This window comes from Bubalus bubalis, chromosome 8 (genome assembly GCF_019923935.1).
Source record: "Bubalus bubalis isolate 160015118507 breed Murrah chromosome 8, NDDB_SH_1, whole genome shotgun sequence".
Taxonomy (NCBI): Eukaryota; Metazoa; Chordata; class Mammalia; order Artiodactyla; family Bovidae; genus Bubalus; species Bubalus bubalis.
This window is the reverse complement of record NC_059164.1, coordinates 62,893,626-62,920,116: the sequence shown is the minus strand read 5'-3', so window position 1 is coordinate 62,920,116 and position 26,491 is coordinate 62,893,626. Positions and strand designations below refer to the sequence as shown.

Genomic DNA, 26,491 nt, shown 5'->3' with positions numbered 1-26,491 from the left:
GTCTTTTAATTTCATGGCTGCAGTCACCATCTGCAGTGATTTACCAACAGTCAATTGATCCAGGGACTCCTCTCTGAGTCTCAGGTTTCCCATCCCTTAGGTGAGGCCTTGGACTATTCTGCAGAATTCTATGAGGGTAGTCATTCACTGTCATCCTTTATAATTTCACTTTGTCAAGTCTGTGGCACCCTAGGTCTCACTGGCCACTGGATACAAATGCAATCATTGGTAGTAATACCCAGATTTCACTCATTTTTGATGCTTAGGACCTCTGGAACCCCTGAAAATCACACCCAGTTATCTCTGGGCATGTCCAGTGGGAGAGCATAAGCTGCCCTTCTCCTTCAAGCCTCCTTACCTGTTGCTATCTGTTCAAGGCTCCTCACCTGTCGTTCTCTGAACCCACCTGACTGTGGTGCCTCCTCATGCCAGTCCTTTGTGATGGCACCGCGGTCCCTGTCTGCCACTGACAGCCCTAGAATTCCAGCCTGTAGGGTACTGAGGTGGCCCTGCCCTCCTCACAGTCTTCACTGTAGCACAGCCACACTGTCACCAGCCAAAATGGGTAAACGGCTCACTGCCTCATTCTGGGTCACTTTTTGTCACCTTGACAGGGAGGTGGGACTGGATAGGCTTGTACCTCCCAAAGTCCCTCTTGACAAAGCTCCTCTAGTTTCTGCCTGCAGCTCCAAGACTATGGAACCAATCCTGAGAGACACACCAGGGTTTTCTCTCCATTCCAGTTTCCCCCAGTCTCTTCCTATCTTGGCTGGTTCTCCTTCAGCAGCAAAATGAATTATAATCCTAGGCTTTGCCTCTGGATCATCAAACATAGCAATACCTGCGATAATGATGATTATCATGTGTGGTGTGGGGCTAAAAGCTACTCATGTACCATCTTATTTAATCACTCCCAAGAATTGATGCTTTTGAACTGTGGTGTTGGAGAAGACTCTTGAGAGTCCCTTGGACTGTAAGGAGATCCAACCAGTCCATTCTGAAGAAGATCAGCCCTGGGTGTTCCTTGGAAGGAATGATGCTAAAGCTGAAACACCAGTACTTTGGCCACCTCATGCGAAGAGTTGACTCATTGGAAAAGACTCTGATGCTGGGAGGGATTGGGGGCAAGAGGAGAAGGGGATGACAGAGGATGAGATGGATGAATGGCATCACTGACTCGATGGATGTGAGTCTGAGTGAACTCCGGGAGATGGTGATGGACAGGGAGGACTGGAGTGCTGTGATTCATGGGGTTGCAAAGAGTTGGACATGACTGAGTGAATGAACTGAACTGAACTGAACTGAACCCTTGGAGGTACAGATTATTATTAGCCTCATTTGTAGATAAGGATGAGGCTAAGAGGAATTAAGTAACATGCTCAAACAGCAGACAGAGCTAGAATTTAAAACCAGACTGGTCTAGACTACCAGACACCAAGCTCTTAATAAGTTCCCAGCACTGGGACCTAAACACTCATAATCTTATAACCTGGTTAATGGTAAAGTGCTTACTTTGCTCATTTGTCGTCTTTGCATAAATTCCAAATTGGCTTTTGCATCCAGGGCTGGGAAGAAACGGTGGATGCTGCTCTTTCTCACCTCTTAAAGACCTGCCTATCGAAGAGTTCCAAGGAACAGGCTTTGAACCTCAACAGCCAGCTGGGCATACCCAAAGATACAAGCCAACTGAAGAAGCACATCACCTTGCTTTGTGATCGATTAGCCAAAGGTGGACGTCTCTGCCTAAGTACTGATGCAGCAGCTCCGCAGACCATGGTCATGCCAGGTAGGAACTCCATTCATGCTCCCCAAACACAATTGTATTAAGACTTTGGCCAAATTAAAGGGGTGTGCCTTTTATTGTGGCTGTTTTAGGGGGTTACATTTCATAGCAAAGTGATGATAGCCAAGAAAATTGCTTGCACGTTTCCCTTCAGATATCCCAGGATAATCACTTGGATAAATATTCTTGGGGTATTTGCTTGTTAAACATTTCTAGAATGGTATGTCTTCTTTCTTCCCCCTGCTTTTAAATATATGATCCACTTTGTTTTGCTACTAACCAATAAAACGTGGATTAGAGAATAAAACCATTTTTAAGGAAAATTTTACTAAATGTGCTCTCGCCATACCATATTTCATAAATGTAAATAGCATAATACAAGCGGCTAATATAATCCAGATGAGTCCCATCCCTTCTGCCGTTTATTTGGATTGTAGTCACCAGAATAAGGGGGAAGAGACAAAGAAAAAACTGGAGATCAGGCAATATGAGCAGGCTTCAGGGCTGAGGCCACTATGTGCCAGGTTGAGAGATCCAGGTTACCCCTACCTGGGCAGTCAGTAATGGCCATGGTCATCCAGGTCAGCATTCCCACCGTCAGAGGGGCTGAGCTGTCAAGGACTCTGCATTTTGGTCCTTAGGAGGCAGCAGCTCCCAAGTCCCGCTTCCATCTTCTTAGCGTCTCTCTTTATGGCAGCAGCAAGGAGCACAGAGTAAATGAATTTATTAAATGAAGCAGCTATAGCATCTATTTCCTCCTCAAGCAGGGACCATAGTATGGGAAGCGACGTGGATTTTTTTCATCTTCTTCTTTATATGCCTTTTGTACACCTACCTCCCTACGCTGATGCTCTTCCTCTTGTTTCCTTTCCCCCTCAACCAGCATTCCTAGAAGTAAAAAGGAATGCAAGTGAAAACTTTAAAAAGATAAACATGGAGACAGCATAGCATAATCTAATAAGCACAGGCTCTGGAGGCAGACAGACCAGTGTTTGGGTCCTGTCTTTATGCCTTACTGCTCATATGACTTGAATATGTTACTTAACTTTCCAGAGTCTAGTCTCTCCTTTCAAAGTGGGTATAATAAAGCCTTCCTTGTTTCCAGGGCCTTATATGTTTATAAAGTACCTAGCACAATTCTCGGAACAGAGATACACTCAGAAACTCAAACTATAATTACTGCCATTGTGTAGATGTATGTATAATTCATCTTCTAAATTTGGGTGAAGAGAATGACTGGCATGGGACCATAGCATTCTGTAGTCTATGATTTGAAATATTTTTTACCTTAATTATACACAGACAGAAACTTTTATTCCAAAACCATATTTCTAATATGGCGTTTCAGAATAGAATTGCCTTCCTACATAGAAACAGTTCTAATAGTTTATCTGAATTTAGGTCTTCTTCATCTTGCCCTTGTTAACATCCACCTAACTAGTCCTTTGGCCTCTATTCACCCATTGCTGTCCACTGTTAGGATGCCACATTTATTGAATATAGAAGTATAGTCATTTGTTTAAATAACTAGATTTGGAGGCGACTTCAGGGCTGTGTCCATAGAAACCCTTGATGTAAAATTTCTAACTGTTGGAAGGAAGACGGTGAGGAAAGGAGGAAGAGAGGGAAGGTAGGAACAGAATGAAGGAAAGTAGAAAATGTGTTTGTTCACAAACCAGGAGTCTGTAAGCCAGGTGTGTGCCTGTCTCTGCAGTCTAACTGAGTTCATCCTGTTGGGGTGACTGAAGCTGTGCGTGTTTGTCGTGCTCACAATTGCTTGCTTTCACTTAATAGTGTTTGGCTTCAGTTGAGTGACTCTCCCTCCCACCTGCCGTGATCCAATCATGATAGTGACTTTTAAAAAATTGTTAAATCAGTTCTCTTTGTCATTACCATGCTTCATTATTGACTATAATACTTTTCCTCCTTGGAGCTCAAATTTTTCACACACTAATTTCTGTACTTGGTATGTTTTTGAGGTAGAAGAAACACATGCAATTATTGCTGTTTTACAAATAGCAATGGAGTTCGGGAAAGCTAAATATCTTGCCCAGAGTCACACGGTTACCGGAAGGGCTAGTCTAGATTCGAAATCTTCTAGCCCATTGTGCTTCCCACTAGACCACACAAACCACAACAGTACAAATAGATTTCTAGCCAGAGCCTCCTTCTGGGTAAACTGTTCTCAATCTGGCCTTCTTTTCACTTAAATTGGTGTCGCACTGTGGGAAGAAAAGGGCAGAAACTGTTTGACACAATCTCTTTTCTTTGCTATGAGGGATATAATAAAGGTTTACCTTGTATTTGCTATGTTCTTAATTTTTATTATCTTGGTAGGTGACTTGGTTCCATTATTACAGACATAATAAGAAATACTGTGAGTTATTTCTGCTTCAAACCAGTAATTACGCAATTTATGATATTAGTTTGGCTGTCGTAGTTGTCTCAGAATACATGAAGGTTAAGTGGCGTACTAGAAAAGAGTGGATGACCGAACACATGGACACACAAACATTTTTCACAGACACTATCTTCTTTTTAATGGTTGGGCGGGAACTCAGAAATCATCTGGTTTGCCTCTCTCACCTAACAGCTGGTGTAACGAAGGCCCTAGAAAGATGAAGTGACTTAGTGGTTGGTATTAAAAGGCAGGAGTGTGTGTAATTTTACCATGTTCCCTATTAAATGGCAGATGAATAAACATCTCAGAATAAAAAACCCTTGGTCTTTTCTAGCCTCCTGACTTTATGAGCCTGGCACCTTGTATGTGCCCTTTCTTTGGTCCAGTAAAGGCCATGATGACAACATCCTCCCTGGCGCCCAGAATTTGAAAATCTTCCCCACTGGGAATTACCTTAAGGACTTTGTTGCCTCACATTTCTCCTGCTTGCCTTTATCAACCTTCAGATTCTCCATCAGCATATAACCTAACCTTTACTGGATATTCTTTTTATTACAGAACCATCAAACTTATATTTCTCTTCTTACCTCTACTACTCACATCTTTCTGCTGGGGAATATTGCACTTTAATTACATGTATTTTTCTTAATCTCAGTGATATGAATTCTACCATTAGAACAAGAGTTCCATGGGGCCACCAGGGTAGGGTTTTTACAAAAATCTGAATGTGTATGCCTTTAGTGGTCTAGCTGACTTTCTCATGCATGTTTGCTTCATCCTTGCAGGTGCTTAGGGCTGAGGTTTACCTTACATTGCTAGATTGATTATGGAAAGTTCGAGACTAATTGGTATCAGGAAAAGACCACCTGAAATTGGAGCCATTTCATTGTTGTCATTGGGAAAACAAAAGATTTGTTTGAAAAATAGTAAAATTAAAATCAACAGTAAGTTTATCATATATTTGCCAAAATTTATGTGATGTCTGTTATGTTATAGCAGTTCTTAGAGACAGCTATTGGAGAAGGCAATGGCACCCCACTCCAGTACTCTTGCCTGGAAAATCCCATGGACGGAGGAGCCTGGTAGGCTGCAGTCCATGGGGTCGCTAAGAGTCAGACACGACTGAGCGACTTCACTTTCACTTTTCATTTTCATGCACTGGAGGAGGAAATGGCAACCCACTCCAGTGTTCTTGCCTGGAGAATCCCAGGGATGGGGGACCCTAGTGGGCTGCCATCTATGGGATCACACAGAGTCGGACACGACTGAAGTGACTTAGCAGCAGCAGCAGCAGCAGAGACAGTTATGAAGGAATTGCGTGAGGTGTTTGTTTTTGTTCTGTTTCTGGTATGATGATGGACACTCAAATTTGGCCTAACTAGCACCTTTACAAGAGAAGGCAATAGCACCCCACTCCAGTACTCTTGCCTGGAAAATCCCATGGACGGAGGAGCCTGGTAGGCTGCAGTCCATGGGGTCGCTAAGAGTCGGACATGACTGAGCAACTTCACTTTCATTTTTCACTTTCACACATTGGAGAAGGAAATGGCAACCCACTCCAGTATTCTTGCCTGGAGAATCCCAGGGACAGGGGAGCCTGGTGGGCTGCCATCTATGGGGTCGCACAGAGTCGGACACAACTGAAGTGACTTAGCAGCTGCAGCACCTTTACAAAGAAGGCCATTTTTAAGAAAACGCATTCCAACGCGTTCTCCATTTTCCTAGGGGCCTATCATTTTTATGCAAACGATTTTCTTCAGAAATATTTATCTCGTCATTATTCTAACCAGTTTTCTTCACTTCATTGTTAACTGGACCAATTGCCAGATTTTCCCTGGGTACTGTCCATGCATGTGGTACAAGTGGTTCTCTAATAACACCTAATTTGCATTGCATTTTGCATCATCTGCAAGATTTGTCATTTCCCTCTGCAACCCATTTATGCTGTATTTGTAACAATTTCCAACAGTCACTGAAAGATGAACCAATATAAGAAGTTGATGGCAGGTGGGGATTCATATAGTGTTGAATGTGGAAAGAAACTTGAGTAGAGACTAGTTTCATAAGTGACCAGTTAGTTTTTGAGCGACTATCTTTGTATTATGCTTTTGTTTTTTATTACTACAATTAAGATAATTAGAACATAGGAGAATCCCCCTCCCCCAATTATGTAAGAATTTAGAATGCGCTAGCCTAAAGTCTGATTTCATGTGCTGATGTGGCATTTCAAAGCAATGGAGAAAGGACACGGTGAATTAATTGAAAAATGTTGCTGGGAGCAGACCAACCATTTGGAGGAAAAGTAGATTCTCTAGTCCATAACATGTGCCACAATACATTTCAGATGGAGATTTAAAGGTAAAAAAAAATGAAACTGCCCGAACAGAACAAAATAGAGGTAGATACATAGATATGGAGGCAAGATAGGCCTTTCTAAGTTAAGTCAGCAAAGGCAGATAGCAAAAGACAGAGTTCAGCTATCTACTTCTTAAGACCTGGTCCAGAAGCATGTGAACTGAGGCGTGTGTTAAGGATAACTACCCTGGATGGTGCAGTCACAGGTGGTGTCTGAGCATCCTCCTCCTAGTTCTCCTCCATATAATGCGTACATTTTCCTACAAATAACATATATAACTTTTATAAAATGAGACTGTGGTAAAAATGCCAACAATGAAATGACTGTAGTATCAGAAATGGTAGTAAGGAAAAAATGGTCAGTTTCGTAAATCAGGAAAATTAATGACTTTTACAGTATTCAAGGGCGATGACCTGTGTTTATGGGGCTTGTTTATATTTCAGTTGTGATAAACAAATACAGGTTCTTCAGGACTTTGTGCAGCTTGTTTATGGATTCTGCTTCCTTCCTACCTCTATATCTCATCTCTGAAAATAGGCCAAATCGTGCAAATTATTGATCTCTGAGCAATTTTCTACCCTTTTCACAAGTGACTTCATAATTACTAAATTAGGTGAACACTTTGCCTATAAGCCTCAGTCTGCTCTGAAGGCTTTTTCAATAAGACCATTCCCTTAGAACATTCTCATTTCTTAACTTCTCTTTTGCTCTCAGAAACTGTTCCTGACCCGCCTGGGCTTGTCTTTTCCAGTCTGGTTTGTGCATCTGTGCCTGCACGTGGCCTTCTTCTCTGTGTACAGACTCCTGGTGTGTCTTCTTCCTCTTACAAGGACACTAGTACTTTTGGGTCGGGGCCTCACTCTCATGACCTCATTTAACCTTAATTACCTCTTTAAAGGCCCTGTTTCCAAATACAGCCACATTGGGGGGCTGGCTAGGGCTTCAACCTATGAATTTTGGGGAGGACACAAGTCAGTCCATAATGCCTCCAGATAATAGCTAAGTGCATGAAGGACTTATATTTTATTCTTTTTTGTGTGTGTGAGTATAGTATCCTACTTATGCCTAGTATATATATAGTTGATGCCCATCATATATTTTTTAAACTTCTTATTTTGAAATAATTACAGACTCATAGGAAGATGCAATGGCAACCCACTCCAGTGTTCTTGCCTGGAGAATCCCAGGGACGGGGGAGCCTGGTGGGCTGCCGTCTGTGGGGTCACACGGAGTTGGACACGACTGAAGTGACTTAGCATAGCATAGCGTAGGAAGATGCAAAAATACTCCATAGAATCCCAGGTACTCTTCATCCAGCTTTCCTCAATGGTGACATTTCATAGACTGTAGTCTAGTATCAAAAATAGGAAACTAACTTTGGTCTACCTTATGTTTTTAGAATGAATCAGTGGAGCTGTTTATAAAGAAGCTGTCTTAAAGTAGGTGTGAATTTTAGATATTTAGAAAGGACAGTGGCAGATACTATAGATAGAGTTGTTAATTTAAGCAAGGAGATATGGGTCTATAAGTAAACTGCTTAAATTTCAGGTTGGAAATTTAGTTTGGTAGATCAGTAAGCATCAGTTGATATAGAACTTGAAAAGCTAGATAAAAGAGATTGAGCAAATGGTGAAGGAAACTTATAGATTAAGATATAAGTGATTTATAAAGGACAGCGTTCTATTCCATTTTGAAAAGTGGTTTAAAAAACAAAGCAAAAATAACTCCCTGTGTTTTAGACATACTAATCTGATAGGGGTATACAGGAGAGAGAGGAATATGAAAAATAAGGAAGAATATAGAAGTTTCATCAAGTTTTTTAATTGCATTGATGGAAATCATTAAGTTTGTAATTTTGTCATGAATAATACGCTTCATTTCAAATACAGTGAGCTTGAGATGACTAAGATGCATCCAAGAAAAGAGATATGTTAATAGCTGGATCTGAGGGATTTGAGTTGAAGGGAAAGATTAAAGCTTAAAAGTAGATTTTAGTATCCTCAGCTTAGAGGCCATCACTGAAACTTTGTCATTGGAGGAACTCGATGGTAGTGAAGGCAGAGGCAGGGAACCCTGGATTTGGGATTTATTTGCAGAGCCAGATAAGAAGTGCATTCTACATGGAGGAGGTGAATTTCAAAGAATTTCCAGCAGAAATAGTGTCAGTACTATTTAGGACAGAAGGTCAAGGAAAGATCCGTCTGTAACTGGAAGGAACAGTATAAGAAGGCAAAGGCAAGAAGTAGGCTATTATCAAGGTTTTTATTTCTTTTCCTTTTCTTCTCTTTAGAAAATATATTTCAAGATGTTTGAAGGTTGGGGAGTGGTGGTAAGATGAAAGTGCTAAAAACCCAACATTCACGTTAAATGGGGAGGTTTGAGGAAGCAGAGGGATAATCTAAAATACAGCTAAACTGAAGAGTATTTGAGAAGGGAAACAAATGAGAAGCCAGATATAAATTGGAAATATAGGGAGATTTTTTAAAAAGAACATTTCATGAAGTCCAGCCACCTGAGCTTTGGAGAAGTAAAGTTTTATAATAACCTGCAAGAGAGCAAGAACGGGGTGAATGCTGAGGCAGTAAATTAAGGTTGATTTGCAGTGGCTGCTGTGGGAGGGACAAGCTCAGCCATTTAGCAACTGTGCAGCTACTTCTTCCTCTAGATTTTCTGATTGAAATACTGAGATAGCACCACCTTGTTTTGAAACAGCATATTGTTGTTTTGAAAATCAAACTGTATTGTTAGAAGTAAAGAAAGCATGCAGTTTTTAATAGGGTTGCTCCTATTAATAATTATGAGGCTTTCCTGGTGACTCAGATGGTAAAGAATCTGCCTGCAATGCAGGAGACCTGGGTTCAATTCCTGGGTCATCCATTGTAATAGGGAGTCCAGAATGGAATGAAGAAAGGTTAATGGAAGAATATTTGAATCCAGGATTAGAGCTGTATTTGACAGGAGAAGCAATTAGGAGCAACTATAGGGGAAGGTCTACCATCAAAGACCTAATAGAATAACGTTCTCCCTGTGTGTACTTAACAAATACTTGTTGATAGATAAGCCGGCTGGTAACTAATTACAATGTGATGACCAAAGCCCAGTTTCTTGGAAGTAGGGCTGTTAAAACAGGAGTAGAATACCAGGGGAGTTTGAGGAATTTCCTTCCCTGCAGATGTTTAAACTAATACAGATAGTCAACAGTCTGAAGATAATTTGGGAAAAACTCTGCCTAAAAGTAGGGGGTTGAATTAAATAACTCTTAAAGTACATCACTATTTCTATTTCTTCAGTCATGTCATATGAACAGATCTTTAATATGTACATTTTTATCCTCATCCAGCTGTAAATGTGAGCTGTCTTTTCTTTGGACTAATCTCATATGAGATATTATAATGGAAACCCTAACTGTGTAATTTTCAATATCATTAAAAATTATGTAGGTTGACCAAAAGAAGGAGTATTTCCGTAACACTGGAGCATCGCTTGGAAGGTACTTATCTCTGAGGCTTTGTATTGATATAAAAAAATAAAACTTTTCTCCCATATTTAATTGACATATGGGACTATTTTATATTCAAATGTGAGGATAAAAAATTTGTATTTATTCCAGCAGCTGATGGTTTGAAGGGATTTCTACTGATTCAACTTGTAAAAAATCTTTTCTAGTTTTCTTCCTCTCAACTTTTACCCCTACCTGAACTTCTGCTACCTCAGTGAGTCTGTCTTCAATAGTAAGGTTTTACTGGTTCACCTCCAAATTGGAGTAAACACTTATCCTATTTTCTTTCCTTCAACTGTTACTCCCAGGACCTGTTCTCTGTCTGAGGAATTTGCTCTTCAACAATAACTTCTCTGCTTTCAGTAGAAATTCAGGATTATTAAAATTGTATGTATTGTTTTTAATTCTCCTTTAGATTTTAGGGTACCTGGATAAAATATTTCAAGTGCTTAGAATCAACTCGTCAGTTACTTATGTGAGGCAGTCACTGAAACTTATTTTATATCACATTATTTTCATTTAAAATAATGAGAAAACCCACAGATCTGCCCCACAGATGGGGCAGATCCAGCAAGGTGGCCCATTCCCATTTATATTTCTGGCCAAAATACTTGGCCTAAACTGGGAATGACATTCTGCTTCTGACACTATGCAGCCCTTGCAAGGAACTATCATGTTCTTGCAGTTAGAACTGTTGAATGAAGTCAGGTTCTGTGTTCCCAGCCTTTAAAACACACTTTTCACATTAAACTTTGAAAGAAAAGCATTTTTAGTGCGTTTGTTTATTCAAATAAATTATTGGAATAATTAGACCCTTCTGATTTATGTGTAGTGTGATATTTCCTAAACAATTAAAAATGAAAATGAAAAACTATTCTCATATCTAGTGGCTCTTAGAGTATATCACCTGATTCTGAAAGTATTTCTCTGTACAATATGTCTCAACTTTATGCTTTTTATTATTATTATTTTAATATAAATTTATTTATTTTAATTGGAGACTAATTACTTTACAATATTGTATTGGTTTTGCCGTACATCAACATGAATCCACCACGGGTGTACATGTGTTCCCCATCCTGAACCCCCCTCCCACCTCCCTCCCCATACCATCCCTCTGGGTCATCCCAGTGCACCAGCCCCGAGCATCCTGTATCATGCATCAAACCTGGACTGGCGATTCGTTTCACATATGATATTATACATGTTTCAATGCCATTCTCCCAAATCATCCCACCCTCTCCCTCTCCCACAGAGTCCAAAATACTGTTCTATACATCTGTGTCTCTTTTGCTGTCTCTCATACAGGGTTATTGTTACCATCTTTCTAAATTCCATATATATGTGTTAGTACACTGTATTGGTGTTTTTCCTTCTGGCTTACTTCACTCTGTATAATAGGCTCCAGTTTCATCCACCTCATTAGAACTGATTCAAATGTATTCTTTTAATGGCTGAATAATACTCCATTGTGTATATGTACCACAGCTTTCATATCCATTCATCTGCTGATGGACATCTAGGTTGCTTCCATGTCCTGGCTATTATAAATAGTGCTGCGATGAACATTGGGGTACACGTGTCTCTTTCAATTCTGGTTTCCTCAGTGTGTATGCCCAGCAGTGGGATTTCTGGGTCGTATGGCAGTTCCATTTCCAGTTTTTTAAGGAATCTCCACACTGTTCTCCATAGTGGCTGTACTAGTTTGCATTCCCACCAACAGTGTAAGAGGGTTCCTGCCGGGGTCCAGCCCCAGCTGATCCAGGGTATTCGAAGGAGAGACGGCGTAGGCGAGGGTCAGGGAACAACTGCTTAATTAAACGTTAATTAAGGATATAAAGAGTAATAAAATGAGGATAGCTCAGTAGGAAAATTCAGTGGAGAAAAGAGGCTGAGTAGCTTGGTTTACGCGGGGGACCAATAAAACTTCAAGACAAGAAGCTTGCACCACTTACTTAGGCCGCAGGCGTCCTTCCGTTCTCCCGAAGGAGAGGAGACACTGAGGCCTCCCCGGTCGGATCTTAGAAGCCCAGGCAAAATTAGTAAGCTTGGTGGGTTCCGCGCTCCAGATGGAGACTCAACCAGAGTGAGAGAGAGAGAGACATGGGGAGACCAGTCTTTCGAGGAACTGATCCCAATTCTTTATTTTCCATGGTCTACTTTTACACACTGAGATGTTATGCAAAAGTCACACGGGATCAGCAGTCCTGACTTTTATCAAAGTCAGGTGCTTCATACAAATGTATACAGAGGTCTTAGGGGTGTTACATCATCTTCTGGCCAGGGGGCCTGCTGACAATTTATGACCCTCTCCTTGTGACAGCGGTCAGTCAACCAGGACACTTATTTCTCCAGGGGTGATTATTCTTAAAACAGACGCCACCCAAATAAAGTTACATTCCTATAGGGTGAGGGTGTAGTGGGTTTTAGTTAAGGAAAGAATTTACTTAGCCTAAGGTCTAACGTGATTTATATCAAAGGTTAATACTTATTTCTTCTGTATATTCATTAATGTGTGTAAGGGCAGGGGATATGGAGACTTAGCAACAAACATTGGCTCAACAAATGAAAAACCCTTCACCAATACAATTTCTAATCAGCCCACTATACTTATACTAATGGTTTTCTAACTTCTCTAAAGAACCTGTTTTTAGAAGGTTTAAAGCATCTCGTGCCTCTCACGGTTGGGAGGCTGTGAGCAATCACATGTGGCTGGACAAGCCTGTCAGGCAGGCTAGAGAACCTTCAGAGGAGTTTGTAGGTTGAAACATTCCTATCACACCCAGGAATTATTATTAACTGGAGCTCTAAGTTAACTCCTTCTCCGAAAGAGGTGGTGGGGGACAGCCCCCCGTAAGTCAGAGGTGTAGGTGAGAGCACAAAGCAGTAAAGTAGGCAGGCTCTGGTTATGGGGGTAGATGCTCGAGGATTTCCAGGGGGACTCCTGAGGCTCGATCCCGCCTTTGCGTATGTCGAGCCTCCTTCCTCATGACCTTTGCCATGGGCGGAGTGCCTCACGCCGGCCCCCAACAGGTTCCCTTTTCTCCACACCCTCTCCAGCATTTATTGCTTGTAGACTTTTGGAAAGCAGCCATTCTGACTGGCGTGAGATGGTACCTTATTGTGGTTTTAATTTGCATTTCTCTGATGATGAGTGATGTTGAGCATCTTTTCATGTGTTTGTTAGCCATCCGTATGTCTTCTTTGGAGAAATATCTGTTTAGGTCTTTGGCCCATTTTTTGATTGGGTCTTTATTTTTCTGGAATTGAGCTGCAGGAGTTGCTTGTATATTTTTGAGATTAGTTGTTTGTCAGTTGCTTCATTTGCTATTATTTTCTCCCATTCTGAAGGCTGTCTTTTCACCTTGCTTATAGTTCCCTTTGTTGTGCAGAAGCTTTTAATTTAATTAGGTCCCATTTGTTTATTTTTGCTTTTATTTCCAATATTCTGGGAGGTGGGTCATAGAGGATCCTGCTGTGAAAAAAATATGGAACGCTTCACGAATTTGCGTGTCATCCTTGCGCAGGGGTCATGCTAATCTTCTCTGTATTGTTCCAATTTTAGTATATGTGCTGCCAAAGCGAGCACAACTCTATGCTTTTTAAAAGGTAGCTTTTTGTTTTTAAAATTTTTGATTTTTATTTTAAAAATTTATTTAAATTTTTTACTAAAAACTTTATCTATTTTATTAAAAAATTTTTATTTTTATTTAAAAAATTTTTTATTAAAAATTTTTATTTTTTATTTGATGTTTGGCAAAACTAATACAGTGTTTCAGGTTTAAAAATAAAATAAAATTAAAAAAATAAATATATTTTGGTTAGTTAGAATTTTTGTATTTCTCTCAAATCTGCTTTCTGAGTAATACTCCATGTCATGTGTAAAATGTTCCTGAAAAATATGATATCGATCTCTAGCTTCAGAAGCTGTGAATTATGCTAATACTGATAGGAAGATTTTTATTTAGTATAAGCATTTGCATATGGGTTAAGATATTTTTGGCTTTTGTTCTAATATATTTATGGCTTTAAAGCCCATAAAACAAGAATCAAGTTTAAACCCCATAAAACAAGAAGTAAATACATACATTGTACTAGTGAGTAGTAGCAGAGAAGGCGATGGCACCCCACTCCAGTGCTCTTATCTGGAAAATCCCATGGACAGAGGAGCCTGGTGGGCTGCAGTCCATGGGGTCGCAAAGAGTCGGACAGGACTGAGCGACTTCCCTTTCACTTTTCACTTTCATGCATTGGAGAAGGAAATGGCAACCCACTCCAGTGTTCTTGCCTGGAGAATCCCAGGGACGGCGGAGCCTGGTGGGCTGCTGCCTATGGAGTTGCACAGAGTCGGACACGACTGAAGTGACGTAGCAGCAGCAGCAGTGAGTAGTATGGCAAGGCATGCAGGGCTCCAGCTTACTAGTTATAAGCCAATGGAATGGCAGATACCAAGGGTTCACGTGTGAAGTTAGGTGGGTTTCATTCAGTATGCGAGCAAATTTGGAAAACTCAGCAGTGACCACAGGACTGGAAAAGGTCAGTTTTCATTCCAATACCAAAGAAAGGCAATGCCAAGAATGCCCAAACTATTGCACAATTGAACTCATCCCACATGCTAGCAAAGTAATGCTCAAAATTCTCCAAGTCAGGCTTCATCATTACATGAACCATGAACTTCCAGATGTTCAAGCTGGATTTAGAAAAGGCACAGGAACCAGAGATCAAATTGCCAACATCCGTTGGGTCATCAAAAAAGCAAGAGCATTCCAGAAAAACATCTACTTCTGTTTTATTGACTACGCCAAAGGCTTTGACTGTGTGGATCACAATAAACTGTGGAAAATTCTTCAAGAGATGGGAATACTAGACCACCTGACCTGCCTCTTGAGAAATCTGTATGCAGGTCAGGAAGCTACTGTTAGAACTGGACATGGAACAACAGACTGGTTCCAAATAGGGAAAGGAGTACATCAAGGCTGTATATTGTCACCCTGCTTACTTAACTTATATGCAGAGTACATCATGAAAAACACTGGGCTGGATGAAGTACAAGATGGAATCAAGATTGCTGGGAGAAATATCAATCACCTCAGATATGCAGATGACACCACCCTTATGGCAGAAAGTGAAGAAGAACTAAAGAGCCTCCTGATGAAAGTGAAAGAAGAGAGTGAAAAAGTTGGCTTAAAGCTCAACATTCTGAAAACTAAGGTCATGGCATCTGGTCCCATCACTTCATGGGAAATAGATGGGGAAACAGTGGAAACAGTGTCAGACTTTATTTTGGGGGGCTCCAAAATCACTGCAGATGGTGATTGCAGCCATGAAATTAAAAGACACTTGCTCCTTGGAAGAAAAGTTATGACCAAGCTAGACAGCATATTAAAAGCAGAGACATTACTTTACCAACAAAGGTCCATCTAGTCAATGCTATGGTTTTTCCCGTAGTTATGTATGGATATGAGAGTTGGACTATAAAGAAAGCTGAGCGCCTAAGAATTGACACTTTTGAACTGTGGTGTTGGAGAAAGACTCTTGAGAATCCCTTGGACTGCAAGGAGATCCAACCAGTCCGTCCTAAAAGAAATTAGTCCTAAATATTCATTGGAAGGACTGATGCTGAAGCTGAAACTCCAATACTTTGGCCATCTGATGGAAAGAACTGACTCATTGGTAAAGACCCTAATGCTGGGAAAGATTGAAGGTGGGAGGAGAAGGGGAGGACAGAGGATGAGATGGTTGGATGGCATCACGGACTCAATGGACATGAGTTTGAGTCAGCTCTGGGAATTGGTGATGGACAGGGAAGCCTGGTGTGCTGCAGCCCATGGGGTCACAAAGAGTCGGACATGACTGAGTGACCAAACTGAACTGAACTGAACTAATGAAAAAATAAAGTTTGATACAGCATACTTTGTCAATGGGACATTTAGTCATATATAGACAGACAAGTTACCTAATATTGTTACCTGTTTTTATTTTTTTAAGAGATAAAAAATGTTTCCTTTCAAAATTAGATAAAATACAAGGCTGCTAAATTTTTAAAACTTGACATGTTATCTCATGGAACATCACTGATAATTTTTACACTTTATAAATTTATAAATGATAAAATTCATCCACCATTTCCATTTTAAAAACATATGATGGACAAAGCCAGATTGAGACCCCAAAGTGAAATTTTTGTTGAGTGTGTAGTATGTTTCAGGCACTGTTCTAGTTACTACAGGCACCATGGTAAACAGTCCACCTTCACTTTTCTGGTGTTACTTTCTCATTTCTAAACTTTGCCCAGTTTTCCTCTGCTATATTACATTGACTCTATTCTTTTTCTTCCCCTCCAGACTTACAAATTATACCAATTATACTGTGGTCTGCTGCTGCTGCTGCTGCTAAGTCGCTTCAGTCGTGTCTGACTCTGTGCGACCCCGTAGACAGCAGCCCGCCAGGCTCCCCCGTCCCTGGGATTCTCCAGACAAGAACACTGGAGTGGGTTGCCATTTCCATCTCCAGCGCATGAAAGTGAAAAGTGAAAGTGAAGTCGCTCAGTCGTGTCCGACTCCTAGCGCCCCCATGGACTGCAGCCTACTAGGCTCCTCCATTCATGGGATTTGCCAGGCAGGAGTACTGGAGTGGGTTGCCATTGCCTTCTCCAATAATGTGGTCAATTATATATAAATTTGGGATAAAGCTAATAGCAGTATCTGTAAACAATTCATCTTTGGTGTAGGGAACAATATTAGCAGGAGCATGTGTAAAATTTTTCAAGGGGGGAAGGGAGTTTTCTTCATGAAGATAGGACTTTTTTTTTGTTTTTTAACAAAAATTTAAAAAAAAAAACTGTCTCATTCTAGGCAGTGTACTGGGCATTGGAATATGCTGATCAAGAAGAGAGATTTCCACCTTCATGGGAGCTTACTTCTGGCATAGGAGTTAGATAATAAACAGTTTGTAAGGCTAAATAGGAGAACTGCAGGTTGAATTATGTACAGTATAACAAATAGGGAGTTGAAAGAGATGCGCAGGTGGGGGCTACTTTATACAGGGTGATTGGAGGAGTCTTCTGTGATGTGGAAGATGAGAAATGAGAATCTAGGGGAGTAGCATTCCAAGCTCAAAGACTAGGATTCAAAAGCCTGGATTTGCTGAGAGTAGTTCATATTCATACACAGACAGGCACATATGTAAGTATCTGAGCTAATGAATGTGTTAATTAAATCATCAAGGGGAATACTCTCCCACCATATCATATATCAAATAATCACATGTAAACTTTAAATCTCTTACATCTTTGTTAATTATACCTAATAAAACTGATAAAAAAAAGAATTTAAAGGGCTGGAGGCTAGAAGGGTCTTGGTGTATTCAAAATATAGTTGATGGCTTGATCTTAATGAGGAAGGGAGAGCCACATCATGTAATATTCCTTACATTCCATGGTCAGGAATTTATATGTTACCTTATGAGTAGTGGGCTGCCCAAGTGGCACTGTTGTTAAAGAATCCACCTGCCAGTGCAGGAGATGCAAGAGACGCAGGTTTGATCCCTGCATCAGAAAGATCCATTGGAGAAGGAAATGGCAACCCATTCCAGTATTCTTGCTTGAAAAATTCTGTGGACAGAGGAACCTGGTGGGCTATAGTCCATAGGGTCCCAAAGACTCAAATGCTACTGAGCGTGCACGCATGTGCACACACACACATACACACACTGTGAGTAGTGGGAAGCCATCAAATGGTTTTAAGCAGGGAAATTATGTGATCTGATCTATGTTTTCAAGAATTACTATGGCTACTATGTCCAGAATGATTTGGAAAACAGCTGGAATGAAAACAGAGGGAGAGCTAGAGAGACTATTGTAGACATATAGGCGAGAGGTGATGATGATGGGGATTGTCACGATGGCCTATTTCAGAGTCTGGAATATGTAGAACATGGTGATGGATTGCATGTACGGGATCAGACAAGGAAGCAGAGATGACTTCTGGAATGTCTGCTTTACTAACAAGGTAGAAAGTAGTATTGTTGGTGAAATGAGGGAATCTGGAGGAAGAACAGTGTGTGTGTGTGGACGTGGATGATAGGAAGGACAGAGTAAAAGACTCAGTTTTGGACCTACTCCATTTGTGAAGCCTAGTGGGCACCCAGCTGTAAATACTGAGTGGTCTGGTGCTCAAGGGAGACTGTCGGGAGATGGCAGCCTCTATATCACAGTCTTTGAAGCTGGACTGGCTCACTCATATGGAGAGAGAAAAGAGAAGGGAGGCCTCATCTAAACCTTGAGGCCTTCCAGCATCTAGAGGTCAGGAAGAAGGGCAGGAACCAACATGGGAAATTGAAGAGAAGTAGCCAAGGAATGAGTAAAAGGAAAACTGTGAGAAAGGAGCCACATGGAAGCCAAGAAGGGAGAATTTCCAAAGTCAGCATTGTTACATGCTGCTAAGAGGGAGCAAGATGAGGGCAGAGGTGGGAGCTGACAGATTTCTACCTGAGGTTCTAATACATTTTGTATATCATGTAGTCTATTTTGTAAATTAATGAAATAATCATTCAGATGTGAAAGTGAGTGTTAGTCACTCAGTCATGTCCAACTCTTTGAGACCCCATGGGCTGTAGCCCACCAGGCTCCTCTGTCCCTGGAATTCTCCAGGCAAGAATACTGGAGTGGGTTGCCATTTCCTTCTCTAGGGGATCTACCCAACCCAGGGACTGAATCCAGGTCTCCTGTGTTGCAGGAAGATTCTTTACCATCTAGCCATCAAGGAAACCCAGTCATACAGATATCCAGTTACAAAGTGAGATAAATACTATGAAGCAAGAGATTATAGAGGCTCAGAGTTGGAAAGTAGCAGTGAAATCATGAAGAGATAGCCATGAGAACTTCAGAAGAGAAAAAGAGCAGATTTGTTCATTGATTGGACATAAGTCTTCATGACCCAGATAATCACGATGGTGTGATCACTGACCTAGAGCCAGACATCCTGGAATGTGAAGTCAAGTGGGCCTTAGAAGGATCAATACAAACAAAGCTAGTGGAGGTGATGGAATTCTAGTTGAGTTATTTCAAATCCTAAAAGATGATGCTGTGAAAGTGCTGCACTCAACATGCCAGCAAATTTGGAAAACTCAGCAGTGACCACAGGACTGGAAAAGGTCAGTTTTCATTCCAATCCCAAAGAAAGGCAATGCCAAAGAGTGCTCAAACTACCACACAATCGCACTTAGCTCACACTCTAGTAAAGAAAGTAATGCTCAAAATTCTCCAAGCCAGGCTTCAGCAATACATGAACTGTGAACTTTCAGATGTTCAAGCTAGATTTAGAAAAGGCAGAGGAAACAGAGATCAAATTGCCAACATCCACTGGATCATCAAAAAAGCAAGGGAGTTCCAGAAAAACATCTACTTCTGCTTTATTAACTATGCCAAAGCCTCTGACTGTATGGATTATGATAAACGGTGGAAAATTCTTCAAGAGATGGGAATACCAAACCACCTGACCTGCTTCTTGAGAAACCTGTATGCAGATCAGGAAGCAACAGTTAGAACTGGACATGGAACAACAGACTAGTTCCAAATGGGGAAAGGAGTATGTCAAGGCTGTATATTATCACCCTACTTATTTAACTTATATGCAGAGTACATCATGAGCAACGCTGGACTAGATGAAGCACAAGCTGGAATCAAGATTTCTGGGAGAAATACCAGTAACCCTAGATATGCAGATGACACCACTCTTATGGCACAAAGTGAAGAAGAATTAAAGAGCCTTTGGAAAAGGCTGGAAAAGTCCAGTCATACAGATATCCAGTTACAAAGTGAGATAAATACTATGAGGCAAGAGATTATAGAGGCTCAGACTTGAAAGTAGCAGTGAAATCATGAGAAGAGATAGCCATTAGAACTTCTTCAGAAGAGAAAATGAGCAGATTTGTTAACTGATAGGACATAAGTCTTCATGACTCAGATAATCACGATGGTGTGATCACTACCTTGAGCCAGACATCCTGGAATGTGAAGTCAAGTCGGCCTTAGGAGGCATCAATACGAATAAAACTAGTGGAGGTAATGGAATTCCAGTTGAGTGAAAGTTGAGTGAAAGTGAAAGAGGAGAGTAAAAAAGTTGGCTTAAAGCTCAACATTCAGAAAACTAAGATCACGGCATCTGGTCCCATCACTTCATGGCAAATAGATGGCGAAACAGTGGAAACGGTGCCAGACTTTATTTTTGGGGGTTCCACAATCACTGCAGATGGTGATTGCAGCCATGAAATTAAAAGACATTTACTCCTTGGAAGGAAAGTTATGACCAACCTAGATAGCATATTGAAAAGCAGAGACATTACTTTGCCAACAAAGGTCTGTCTAGTCAAGGCTATGGTTTTTCCAGTGGTCATGTATGGATATGAGAGTTGGACTATAAAGAAAGCTGAGCACCGAAGAATTGATGCTTTTGAGCTGTGGTGTTGGAGAAGACTCTTGAGAATCCCTTGGACTGCAAGGAGATCCAACCAGTCCATCCTAAAGGAGATCAGTCCTGGGTCTTGGAAGGACTGATGCTGAAGCTGACACTCCAATACTTTAGCCACCTGATGCGAAGAGCTGACTCACTTGAAAAGATCCTGACACTGGGAAAGATTGAGAGCAGGAGAAGAAGGGACAACAGAGAATAAAATGGTTGGATGGCATCATCAACTCAATGGACATGAGTTTGGGTAAACTCTGGGAGTTGGTGATGGACAGGGAGGCCTGGCATGCTGCAGTCCATTGGGTTGCAAGGAGTCAGACACGACTGATCTACTGAACTGAACTGAACTGAAGGGTTAATTGGAAAAGAGAAATATTGGGGAGGGGTCCTGTATTGCTTGTTCCAGTTGGCTGGTACTCCATTCATTGAGAAGGCATCTTTGGAAGAGGATGAAGCTTGATTGAAACAGGTCATGAGTTCAGTTATATCCAAGTTAATTTGAGTGCTTATCTCATGTCCACTTTTCCTGTAGGAAGCCTTCCCTGAATATTCTATCCTTAGTTAATTATTCTAATTCCTATAGATAAAATAATGTTTGCAATTTCATATGTTTCAACCCTGTACTTACTGTCAGTACTTCACATTGGCACTTTTTGTTATACTCTCTGGTTCTCTATGTGCTGTATATCATTCTTACTTAGAGCATAAACTCAATGCGGACACAAAATACATGATTACTATTTTTGTTTATACAAGCTGATAACACTCGGCAGGCTATAACGTTATGTAGTATTGTGTATTTTTATTCCCAATGTCACTAGGGGATTTTCTTGAGATATAGACTAATTTCTTATGGGTTATTTAATAATCTCAAAGGTTCATTAGATAAAGAATGTCTTCCAGGGCAGCAGGAATGAGTGAGTTTACTGACATTAAGTGAATTATATACTCTGATGTTTAGTGGAATATGTTCCCTATCTGGAACTATTTTTGAATTAAATTTGTGAAATCTCTACTGCTTACTGTGTTGAGTAGTATTACTGAACTGTGACTAAAACACAAAGATGGTGAACCCTTGAGTTTTGCCAGTCTTATATTTTGCTTTTTGTGCATTATTTCTTTAATACATTACAAAACATCATCTAAATTTGCATCTGTTATAGAATTTGATAGCCCCTTCATACTTCAAATCGGCCTCAGTGATTTCAGCATTGGAAAGTTGGGATTTTATTTTCCCAGCTGTTTCAGTGTAATATATTTGAAGACAGAGGCACTGTCCGGTAGGTTTATAGCCTAAATAAATCTGTTTTGAAGGTGTGCTGTCTGAGGCTAGGTGGCATAATGGGATGACATATGAGCTGTTCATATGTGAAGACCTGGCACTAAGCTTGTCTCAGGATGCCAGGAAAATGACTTTAGAGGTGTCAGTTTGCTGGGGTTCTTGGTGGGCATCTGGGAACATCACAGAATCGGTGTAAGGTCTAACATAATGTATCCTCTGTAAATTATAGTGCTACATTAGCCACCTAAGGTCCAAAAGAGCAATTTTTGAATGACTTCAGTAGACATTTCAAAATCTTGTTTTAATAAGTAATGAGAAGGGCAAGCCATGAGAAGTACAAGACCGTCTGAAAGAAAATCAGCCTAATCTAAAGGGTTATATGTGGGACTGGGAGTTGAAAGTTAATCTTTAATATTTCTCTATTTATTTGGCTCATCAGTTATTTAGCAAATATTTACTTAATCCCCTTTTCTGAGCCTTTATCATTTTAGGCATGGATTTCATAACAAGACCGGTTACCTTTCTTCTTACTGGCTTCAGGTCTCCTACAAATGCCAGTAAAAATATTTCAAAAAAGTGTCATGAAAAAACTTATTATTACTAAGAAAAAACCTTGATAACCTTGTCTTCAATGCTTGTAAAGTCATCTCTCAAAAATCCTAAGATTCTTAAGTGGACTGCTTATCTGAAGATCTTTTACTTTTTCTACTTGTCTTTGCCAAGAATGTCTAGTATTAATAATTATACACTCAGTTTCCATTTGAATAGGTTTTTGAATTACTTAAAAGGCCATCATCATGAATTCATATTTAATATCTGAATCTAAGGTTTCCTTATTGTAGTAACACATTGTGTGCTAGCCAGAAACATCACTTAATTTGAGAAAGCATAAAATGCACAAAGGTGCCAGTCAGACTTTGATTTTTATTGTGAAAATATATTTCAGTAACTCACAGACTTACTGTTTATTAACCTGACCTATTTAGTTCCTTTCCTTTTGTATTTAACTCTTGTGCATAAAATGATCTGGTTAATGGTTGTTTTTTTTTCCAGAGGAGACTCTTAACAAGGAGAGCAGTGGTGGTGGGCCATGACAGCTGATGAGGGGTGATCCTGGGCAAAGAGTGTCTGTCTTCTTTCTCTATCCAGGAGAAGGTTTCAGTCTGAAACTAAGCTACACATGGTTTTGTAGCATTTCTAAGAGGTTGATCCACGTTGATAGTGCTCCAAGTTGCTTCCAGGCTTTTTTCTTTTTGAAGATCTTCCTGTTGACTCGGATGCTTGGAATTCTCCATGGAATACAGGATTCTGAAATACAGACAGATGGTTTTTCTCTCAACCTCTCTGAACCTCAGTTTCTTTTTCTTTACCTCTAACTGTTAGGATCTCAGTATCCTTCTCTGTGAGTCTGTGATACAATGCTTCACCAGAAACTGTCCCAAGTTCTACTTCCTGTGACTCTGCTGATTGCGTGGGCAGAGCCTTTGATGCCTCATGGTCAGCTCATAGAAGGATGTGAAGAGAATTGGGGATAAATTGTACCTCTTTAACTGAAGAGGTGGTTTCAGGTTAAAATATACTTTAATCATCATCTCTTGGAATTAAAATTGTGTTTATTATATAAACCATTATTGAGTACTTATTATGTGCTTATTATCATACAGAAGTCTAGGTGTACAGAGGTGAGCAAAATAGATGAAGGCTCTGCCCTAATAAACCATCCATCCCAGTGGGGAAAGAAGGCAATACACAAACACATAAAAAGATAATTACAAACTATAACGAATAATATGAAGGCAAGTAGTGTGGTAAAGAGTAACCAGCAGGGGGAGGAGGGATTGGGGAGCCCTTCCTAAAGAGAGGTTATCTGCAGTGAGATGGGAAGGAGCCATCTGTATGAAGATGCCCTTGGTGGGGTTGGGAGTGAGAGTGGGGGAAGCAGTCAATGTCCCAGAGAGAGGGAATAGGAAATGCAAAGCAAGTAGGAAAGAAGGCCAAGGTGACTGGGGAGGATGACAGTGGACGGGGTTGGTAAACTGAGTAGGGGCAGATCATAGAGGAGGCCTTGTTTCAAAGCTTAGGGTTTACTAGAAATGACAATTCTTGAAATAGGACATTTTTTATGAACCTGTTGTCTCTTAGACCAGATGAAAGGTGGCAGTCCTAAACTTGAATAGTCAGTGTGCGTTCACAATCTGGAGTGGTTTTGAGCAGAGCCAGCGGCATGTCGAAGCAGTACTTTATTATATTCATAGGCTTGAGACCACTCAGTTCTCAGGCATTTATCACTTGAAAGTGGAGGAGTAGAAAAGTTTAAAAGGCCATAGCAATAACATTTGAGAAAATGAATAATTTAAAGTGAATTAAACCATGAATAATGAATTATAAAAGGAATCCTCACTTGTGATTAGAGATTCATAATTTTCATTTTACAGCAAAATATGGTTGGCTGCCATGCATTCCTGACTTACTTCATCTAAGTACAATTAGGCCCGACACATTAGTGCCTTGATGTGCAGACTTATGACTGGCTTCTTGTGTCGAAACCATTAAATTTTAATGTATGCAGCTTAAGCATAAGTGGTCACAGATGATTCATAACCCTGCTCCCTGCTTTTGGTGAAAATGATCATTAGCACGAGAATTGTCCCCAGTGGCCACACTTATCTTTGTAGTCGATTTCCTAAACATGTTTGTGTCCATAGAAAACCAAGAATAAACATTGCGTAGCTGATGGGTAAAGCGCAATGATAATTGCTCTAAAGCCGCAGGATATTTGATGATGATAAAATAGAACTCCGTAACTCTTGACATTTTCTTTTTGAATTTCTGGTGTCAGGAGAGTACAAGTGATATAAGCTGCTCTTTAAGAATGGAGTTAGCCAACTATGCGTTTTTAGTTTTTTGGTTTTTTTTCTTTAAGAAGTAAATGCCAAGAATTGCCCATAGTGTTATGACATCATCATTTAGCTGTTGGGCATAGAGGAAGGATGAACCAACAGGCTTGCCTGACTGATACTTTAGATGGCAGCTTACCCAATAAAAATAATACTGTGTCTTGGACATAGGCGATTAACCAGCCTGGCAGTTGAATGCTCACCTGACCAACCGTTATCTAGGTCCTGAAAAATCTCAGCCCAATATGCTGCTAGTTGAATTTACATATCTTGTTCAACCCATGCAGACGCATATGATGTGATGATGTCCCTCCTGAGTTGAAGTCCTGATTCCCTTCACAGTAAACTGCCGGTTATCTGCCATGACTCCTGAGTCCCACTGTGATCTGGCTTCTGTGTCTCCAGCCTTTTTGCTTGTACTTGCCATTAGGCAGCTACCATTCTGAGCTATCCACAGACTCCTAGAAGGACGCATATTTTTCCCTAGTCCTCAGGCACACAAGTCCTCTGCCTAGGATTCCCATCTTGTATATTCCAGCTGGCTGACTCATGTGAACTTTTACGGTTCGGATATTGTCTGAGACCATTCCTGCCTTTCCCCCTACTCCGAATACCCTCTCTCCCTGAGTCATAGTTATATCCCCGTTTGACCATTGCACCCTATATGGGATTGCATTGTATTATAGAGATTGGTATACCCTAATGCAACCACAGAGAAGGCAATGGCACCCCACTCCAGTACTCTTGCTTGGAAAATCCCATGGATGGAGGAGCCTGTTAGGCTGCAGTCCATGGGGTCGCTAAGAGTCTGACACAACTGAGCGACTTCACTTTCACTTTTCACCTTCATGCATTGGAGAAGGAAATGGCAGCCCACTCCAGTGTTCTTGCCTGGAGAATCCCAGGGACGGGGAGCCTGGTGGGCTGCTGTCTATGGGGTCGCACAGAGTCGGACACGACTGAAGTGACTTAGCATGGCATAGCATAGCAATGCAACCCTGCTGTGGGCTCCTTAAGTGTAGAGGATGTGTATTGTGCCCTTGCTACCCCTATTTGTTAGCATAGAGTTTGCATATGGTAGGCTCTTGGCACTGGATGAATTTCTGTATAGGTTATATCTCTTTCCTGACCCTGAAATGTAGAACAACTGGCTGTTCTCCAAACTGGTCTAGGTATCATGTGGGATTATTCTTGGTAGTAACAAGATAACCAGACTTACTTCAACTCCTTATCACATTACAAATGATTTGACTGCTTCCTTTTCTAAAAGAAGACATTTTTACAGTCCCATTACTTAATGAAGGAGCATGGTCCAAACTTGCTGTAACTCTGGAAATCCTTATGAGACTCATTCATTAACTATTATGAGATTAGCCACACCTGGGTATAGGCTTTGATTCAGGTGCTCTGAGACTGCTTTTATCCAAGCAAAGTCAAAATAAGAGCGCTGCTCCCTGCTTCCCTCCCCTCCTCCCATTCATTGTAGTTTCAGGGCATGTACCACTGAACAGTCTGTCTCATTAAATAAAGCAATAATATTGTAGGGCTGAGAGATAAATCTAAAAGTCTCCATTATAATACTCCAGGCCATTGTGTTTCTAAAATCTCCCTAAAAAGATAGATGTTTATTCTTAAGCATCTCCAGGGATAGGCTTCCACAGCCCTCTCAATTATGTGTTCCATTATCTCACCAGTCTTCTCATCAGGAAGGTTTTTTTCCTTAATGTCTAACTTTAATCCCTCCTGTTGTAATTTAAACTCATTTCCTTTTGTCCTGACTTCAGTGGAAATAAAAAATAACTCACCA

General features: G+C 40.6%; 1 protein-coding gene and 1 non-coding gene across 4 annotated transcripts in view; one reads left to right on the top strand and one right to left on the bottom strand.

Annotated features, from left to right (window-relative positions):
- The window catches only part of BBS9 (Bardet-Biedl syndrome 9), a 474,928-nt gene that overhangs the window by 411,598 nt on the left and 36,839 nt on the right, over positions 1-26,491 (top strand). For all 3 annotated transcript variants that reach the window (XM_025291193.3, XM_025291190.3, XM_044946679.2), the window contains one exon: positions 1,564-1,786. In XM_025291193.3, coding sequence (XP_025146978.3) covers positions 1,564-1,786 — 223 coding nt within the window. The remainder of the gene's footprint in view (positions 1-1,563; positions 1,787-26,491) is intronic.
- On the bottom strand, positions 13,522-13,628 carry LOC112586722. The gene has a single exon (XR_003111208.3). It is a non-coding gene; the product is annotated as a U6 spliceosomal RNA (small nuclear RNA).